Raw genomic sequence first — 7,202 nt, 5'->3', positions numbered from 1 at the left:
CGGGAGGCCGTCGTCGCCCGCTGGATTTTCGCTAGGTCGGCACCCCATCGCTCCATGTCCGCGGTCGATTCATGGCACTTTTGTGCCAAGCTAGCCCGCCAGTTCATGAAGGGTTGGGGGGCTAATCTTGGCCGGGACCTTAGAGAGCGCAAGAAGTCCATCCTGATTGCTATTCAAACCCTGGATGCTCGCGCGGACTCGACTGGGCTCTCCTCGGACGAGTGGCTGATTCGTTACGACCTGGAGGACCAGCTCTCCACCATCTACACGGATGAGGAGGCGTACTGGCGCTTGCGTGGTACCCAGAGGTGGGTGCTACAGGGCGATGCCAACACCGCCTATTTCCAGGCGGTCGCGAACGGCCGGCGCCGTCGCAACTCCATCCACTGCCTGTGGGATGGAGACTCGCCGTTAGTTCTTCCAGCGGCCATCCGCTGTCATGTGGATGGCTTCTATAGGGCCTTATTTACCCCCACCCCGCGCGGTGGGGCTAGTCTCGCCCCCGACATTTGGTCGGGCGCGCATGTAGTCTCGGCTGAAGCCAATGCGGCTTTGGTTGCCCCCTTCAGCGAGGAGGAGGTCCTCGCTGCCATTAAGGGGATGAACCCCTCCTCGGCCCCGGGACCTGACGGTCTTCCAGTGGCTTTCTTCAAGACGTTCTGGCCGACCATCAAGCTGGAGGTCATGGCTCTCTTTGAGAAATTCTACTCGGGCTCCATGGACCTGGGTCGCCTTAATTATGGGGTGGTGACCCTCATCCCCAAGGTCCCGGGCACCTCCGATATTCGTCAGTTCCGCCCCATCACAGTGATTAATGTGATTTTTCGGATCCTGGCTAAGGGGTACGCCAATAGGGTGACCCTCCTTGCGGACACTATCACCCACCCGAACCAATCCGCCTTCATTCAAGGCCGATTTATCCTGGATGGGGTGTTGGTGTTCCACGAAGTGCTCCACGAGGTCCGCCTGAAGCGCCATAGGGCGGTCTTTCTCAAGTTGGACTTCCACAAAGCCTACGACACGGTGCGCTGGCCGTTCCTGAGGGAAGTCCTTCTTCGCAAGGGCTTCGATGACCGTTGGGTGACCCAAGTCATGCAGCTCGTCTCTTGTGGTTGGACTGCGGTGAACATCAACGGCGACATTGGGCCCTTCTTCCCTACCCTCTGCGGGGTCCGGCAGGGAGATCCCTTCTCGCCGTTCTTGTTCAACATGGTTGTGGATGCCTTGGGAGGCCTTGTCCCGCAGCTTGTTGGAGGGGGAGGGGTCTCCCTTCTACAATACGCGGATGACACCATTATTATGGTCGAGGGGTCTGCCTTAGAGATCTCCAACCTGAAGTTCCTTCTTCTGTGCTTCCAACAAATGTCGGGCCTCACCATCAACTTTGATAAGAGCGAAGTGATGGTGCTCGGTTACCCCTCTGAGGACGCACAGTCCATTGCCGACCGGCTTAACTGTCGGCTAGGTTCTTTCCCCACGACCTATCCGGGGATCCCCATTAGTGACTCGCGCCTCACCGTGGCGGACCTCCGCCCCACGGTGACCCGTATGCAACATCGCGTAGAGCCCTGGAAAGGGCGTTGGCTATCGAAGGCGGCGCGCGTGATCCTTATCAACTCATCGCTAGCCAGCCTCCTGTGGTTCCTTATGAGCTTCTATAGCCTTCATGAAACGCTCCATCAGGAGGTCGCCAAATACCAGTCCAGATTCTTCTGGGCTGGGGAGGAGGGCAAGCAGAAATACCACATGGTCAGCTGGCCAGACATCTGCAAACCCAAAGACCAGGGCGGTCTTGGGATTCTGTCCTCTCGGCGCATGAACATCGCCCTCTTGACCCGCTGGCTCTGGCGCATCGCCAATGGGGACGGTGGCCTCTGGCTTACTATCATCCAGAATAAGTACCTGCGTGGACAGCCACTGGCGTTCTGCCAACGCTCGGGCGGTTCCCAGTTTTGGCAGGCCGTCGTCCGGCTGCTTCCGATCTTACGTATAGGCACTTCCATCTCTGTGGGCTCTGGAGCTTCGACCTTGTTCTGGCTGGACAGGTGGCTCGGAGGCTCCCCTCTAGCCGCCCGGTTCCCCATCCTCTTCGACATTGTAGTTGACCCTCGGGTCTCAGTCGAGGCGGCCCTTATTGACTTAGGGCGCCTCGCGTTCCGCCGCCCTTTTGGCCCCGCTGAGGTGGCTGCCTGGGATGTCCTCCTCCAGGATATCGCCCTGCTACCTATGGACGTGGCAGATTCTCCGGACTCCATCTCCTGGCGCCTAGACCCCTCCGGCCGCTTCTCCACCAAATCCCTCTACGCGGCCATTGCCCCTTCGTCAGCCCCAGAGCCCTTTGGTCTTATCTGGGACATCCGCCTCCCACTTAAGATTCGGATCTTTCTTTGGCAATGGATCCGCGGCCGCCTCCCGACCGGCGTTGAGGTTCTTAAGCGCCATGGTCCTGGCGATGGAATGTGCCCCCTGTGTGGCACGGTAGAGGACGCTAATCACATCTTCTTCCTGTGCTACACGGCACAGTTCCTTTGGTATTGTTTCCGCGAAACGGTTGGGGGACAGTGGTGCAACACCAACTTCCCTGACCTGCTTGCGGAAATTCAAGCCTCCCCCCCTCGCTACAGACATATTAGATGGCTGTGCGTCGGGGTTCTAGCCTGGACCCTGTGGACGGTTCACAATAAGCTTGTCATTCAGAAGGTGCCCCTTCGGCGTGCGACTAACTCCATCTTTAAAATGTGTGGTTACTTGCAGCTCTGGCGGCCGCTTAGCCGCCCGCAGGACCGGGACGCATCGACAGACTCCTCACCGACCTCCGTTCGTTGGCCTTTCGCCTGGCGCCTCCGCTCCCGCCGCCACCACCGGAGCCCGACTAGAGGAAGTTTCCCTCCTGGCGCTTGTGCCTTTGTGTGTGTGTGTGTTGGGCTTGTTGAGCTGTGCCCTCAGCAGTAACCCTTGTTGCTTGCTGGTGCTTGGACTTTGTGTGCGTGTGGGCTTTGTGTTTGTGTGAACCTTGTTGGATGTTGGCTTTGGCATTTGCTTTATATATAAAGCGGGGCGCGAGCCTTTTTCGGTAATACTAGTCACGTATGCTTGAAATTTGTTTTGTTGTTTCAGGACCAAGGAGGAGTGCTGACATCATCTACCAGCCACTCAAACTCTGAAGCTCGGTGAGTTGTTAGCAAGCACAAGGAAATAGAGATACTTAATCTGTTGCTTGGTTACTGCAAGAAGTGGCCACAACATTATTTCTGAAACATTTTGTTACATACATAAAATAGTTACTTTTATCTCTTAACCATGAATTTTCAGGACTGAATGTAGTTTATGGCCTGTTGAATTAGAAAGATCGCAGACATGCAGGAGCGCTGAGTCCATTGCAGTTGAGGAACACCAGCTAACAAGTAATTCTTTCAGTTAACTGTTTATGGAGTTGGGATCTTGAATTTGATATATTGCATTGTATTGTGTACTAGTAGGTTTTAGGGAGAGGTAGGGGAAGGGCTATCACCCCAAAAGCAAGATAGAAGAGTTGCTCTTCTAATTCTTGCTGGATTTATTACTCATAGGGGTTGCTCTTTAACAATCTGACATAAGTAATAGATCATGGATCTTCTGATTGACTCCAGTCCCAAGTTAATATCTCTTCCTAATTTAAATGATAAACTATGTAACCGAGAGATGGGATCTTAACCCATAAGTGGGAGCTGATTTCCTTGCCATGGGGCCATGTACTTTCATAAGTTCAACCTTGCCAAATGTTTACTGAACTTTCCAAAGTACAACTTCATGCCCCGTATGATTCTTCTTGAACATGGTTTAATGAAAGTATATTCCTATTACTTTTTCTGATATTGCTCATGAGTCATGTGTATAACATATTTAATTGAGTTTTAATTCAGGTCACCAGGAAATTGCTGAACCTTTTGCCAGGAAGCAGAGGTTCCGGTGGGGTCACTGTTTGCCCTGGAAAATGGTAGAAACAGCTCCTTGTATTCATGAACTCAACGGACCAGGTACTAGCTACAAGCACCAACTCAACATCAATGGATACTGAAGATAATAGAATCAATAAATGAATATTTAGACATATTAGTTTTAACATTCGGCAAAACCCATCAACTTTCAAAGGAAACTACAGTCTGCATCACAAACAAGCAAAACTCATGGTGCATTCCCTGCAGGGTTTTCAGGTTTCCATTTCTCCCAATTATTGGCTGCTACAAATAATTTTGCATTCCGATGCAAAATTAGAAGTTGTGGATATGCTGATGTGTATAAGGTACATAATGTGAATGTGCTTTTGAAAAAAAAAATCTTTTTGGATCTAGGAGAAAAAAAATCCTTTTTATCTTCTTGTATTATTCTTCGCAAGTATATTCTTAATGGTCCAAATCTTGTTGCACTTTTAAATGCATAACACACAATCATCATAACTAAATTTTTACAACAGTGAACGTCACAACAAAACTTCCCTGGTTTATTCACTGGTATTTTTAGTGTTTTTTACTGATGCTGTTACCCTTTTAAGATAATCGAATTACCAGTGCAAAAAATTGTTTGGGCATTACATCAGCAAACACACATTTGCTCCTTTACTTTCATATATTCAAACATCATGAAGTGATCAGTTCATTAATTAAAAATTCCCTGTCCCCCTGCTTCTGATTTAGCTACCTCAAGTTTATAAAAGATCTGACAAGACATGTCTTGACATATGTAAATCAAGTTTCATCAGCCCTGGCTAATAATGGCATGCAAAAAAAGGTGCATCCACAACACCTTTACCTTTGCATACGACACATTAAACTTTATTCTTTCTGAATTTTTCCTAAACAGCATAGCTCTGATATTGAGTTTTGAGAGGTGAAAGATTGCATGCTGCTTGTTAAAGATAGATATCCATTCCCCGGATGAAGGTTCTAACATGCCAATTTAGACATATTTCTACCAGAGAAATTCTTACTTGTAATTAGTTTTAACATGGATTAAGATATGTACATATGTATGTCACCTTTTGTTTTGTTATCTGCAAAAGGAGCACAATCTTAAAGAATTTCTACATAACATGGATGTAAAATCGAATACTGTATTGAGCCGAAATGTACATGTCTAGAATCGAATGGTTATCTGGCATACATCCAACCTAGATGCTCCCTTTTTTTTGGAAATCTTTGCAGCAGTACTAAATCACATACCGACAAATTGTCGTAGATAAACCTAGTGTTGATGCTTGCAGGGACGATTGGACAGTGGACTTGAAGTCATGATCAAAAGATTTTATCAAAATAACTCCCATTCTTCACTCACATTTGAAAATGAAGTCCGCTTTCATGCAAAGCTTCTACACAAAAACGTTGCTAAGCTCATTGGATGTTGCAGTGAAAGAGGAGAAGCACTTTTAGTCTATGAATCTCTGCCAAATGGGTGTTTGTCTGACGCGGTAACTGGTATGTCTCTTCTAAGTTGTTCTTATAGGTCACTGTGGACCTTTTTCACTTAGTTTGTTCTCTCACGATTGTGACGATAAGTATCTCACTGGCACAGGAACAAGGGTGTTGCTCAACTGGTCTGAGCGCTTCAAAATAATTTTAGGGATAGCCCGTGGGGTGGCCTATCTACATGATTGCTGTGGGATACAAATTATGCATGGGGATTTAAATCCACAAAGGATTCTCTTAGATTCTTATATGACTCCTAAGATTACTGATTTTGCTTTTGCAAAAGTGTGTAGTCCGGATGGGCGTGAAAGACACAAGCGTAGTTTACTCGGTACAAGGTATGAACTTATCAAGTTCACGGTAAAGCCTTTGCTCTATCACCTCATGTATTTTCTTCATCTTCATATATTTTTGTATTTGTTTGGTTCTAGGGGTTATATGGATCCTGGATATGTTATTAACCGTATTTACTCAGTGAAGAGTGACGTGTATAGCTTTGGTATCACTCTTCTTGAGATAATTACTGCAAAGAGGCCCGATGCACTTTTCAAGGATGCAGGTGATGTAAGTACATGTGCTAACTGATGTCCTCTGCAAATAGAATTCCTTGGATGTACCAACCCATTTTCTTTGTTCATATATCGGATTTTACTAAATAGGGGCACTCAAGTAATATAAGAAGAATTGCCTTTTGTATTTATGATGCTGCAGCTTCTCAGATTGCCGACAATGGCAGAATCAATGGAGATGTACCACATGATAGATCCAGCATTGCATGGTGAATCAAGAATGACCGAGATAATGAAATGCATTCAGATCGCATTATGGTGCTCCAGGCCCAATGCGGGAGACCGGCCCAGCATGTGGGATGTTCTTCTGATGCTCAGCTGCGAGAGTGCAACCTTACGTGTGCCGGAGCCATTCCAGAGCCAGTGTGACACACAGGAGCTGTGTGAAGGGGTGCTATCGGATTCAGAGATAACTGAACCAAGATAGTATGTGCGATTCAAGGCCACAGATTTCATCGGGCTCTACATGGCGCGCAGAGGATATTAAGTAGTAGTAGTAAATTTTTTAGTTGAGTATTTGCGCATCAATGGAGCGATGATATGCGTACATAACCATTTCTTTTTGCACGTGCGTGTCACTGGTTATGATCGCATGAATCTCCTCAGTTTCTCACCCAATACCCTGTAGTGTAGGTGTGCATCGTGATGTTTATTCTGACTTTAAAGAGAAGGTTATACTGTAGATGTGTGAATCTTGCAATGTACACCATGTTTCATCTTGATCGTATCGTCGTGCAAAACTCAAGCCGTCCATTGCACGATGACCCTGCCGCTGCGACCGAATAGCGCTTGCGGCGTTGCTTTGTGGCACTGGCATGTAACGTGTCCTACGGAGGCCGTTCCTCCTTCACTCCCCTTGTGGCGACATCCGACGGCGAGCGTTTGTTCGTTAAGGCCGTACCCGAAGCAAATCGGTAACGCTTACGTGGATGCTTAGAGAGAAGTCTGAGGGCGGCCAGGCGAGAAGGCAGCGTAGGACTATAGGTGGAAGCCAGGAAGGGGCACATCGGTGCGTGGAGAAGTAAGTAGAGGCGGCGGGGTCACGCCAGCGCGCGCTGGAGTTCGCTCCTTCAGTCCAAGCCTCAGTCACTATGCGTATGTTTGGTAGGTATATGAGGGCAAAAGTTTTCAATCCGACCCACTTTTGCTTGTTTGATAGGGTGCATGGGTTCATTTGAGCTATGCTTATCTG

The 7,202-nt window shown here is 48.1% G+C and overlaps 1 protein-coding gene across 1 annotated transcript in view; it reads left to right on the top strand.

The window, feature by feature from the left end:
* The window catches only part of LOC119297291 (putative receptor-like protein kinase At2g30940), a 12,168-nt gene extending 5,731 nt beyond the window's left edge, over positions 1-6,437 (top strand). Inside the window, exons 3-10 of the mRNA XM_037575140.1 lie at positions 3,118-3,170; positions 3,313-3,404; positions 3,903-4,016; positions 4,185-4,282; positions 5,240-5,450; positions 5,596-5,779; positions 5,873-6,005; positions 6,153-6,437. Of these exons, the coding sequence (XP_037431037.1) occupies positions 3,118-3,170; positions 3,313-3,404; positions 3,903-4,016; positions 4,185-4,282; positions 5,240-5,450; positions 5,596-5,779; positions 5,873-6,005; positions 6,153-6,437 (1,170 nt within the window). The remainder of the gene's footprint in view (positions 1-3,117; positions 3,171-3,312; positions 3,405-3,902; positions 4,017-4,184; positions 4,283-5,239; positions 5,451-5,595; positions 5,780-5,872; positions 6,006-6,152) is intronic.
* Positions 6,438-7,202: the final 765 nt, after the last annotated feature.

This window comes from Triticum dicoccoides, chromosome 5A (assembly GCF_002162155.2).
Source record: "Triticum dicoccoides isolate Atlit2015 ecotype Zavitan chromosome 5A, WEW_v2.0, whole genome shotgun sequence".
In the NCBI taxonomy this organism is placed as follows: domain Eukaryota; kingdom Viridiplantae; phylum Streptophyta; class Magnoliopsida; order Poales; family Poaceae; genus Triticum; species Triticum dicoccoides.
This window is presented reverse-complemented; position numbering and strand designations above follow the sequence as displayed.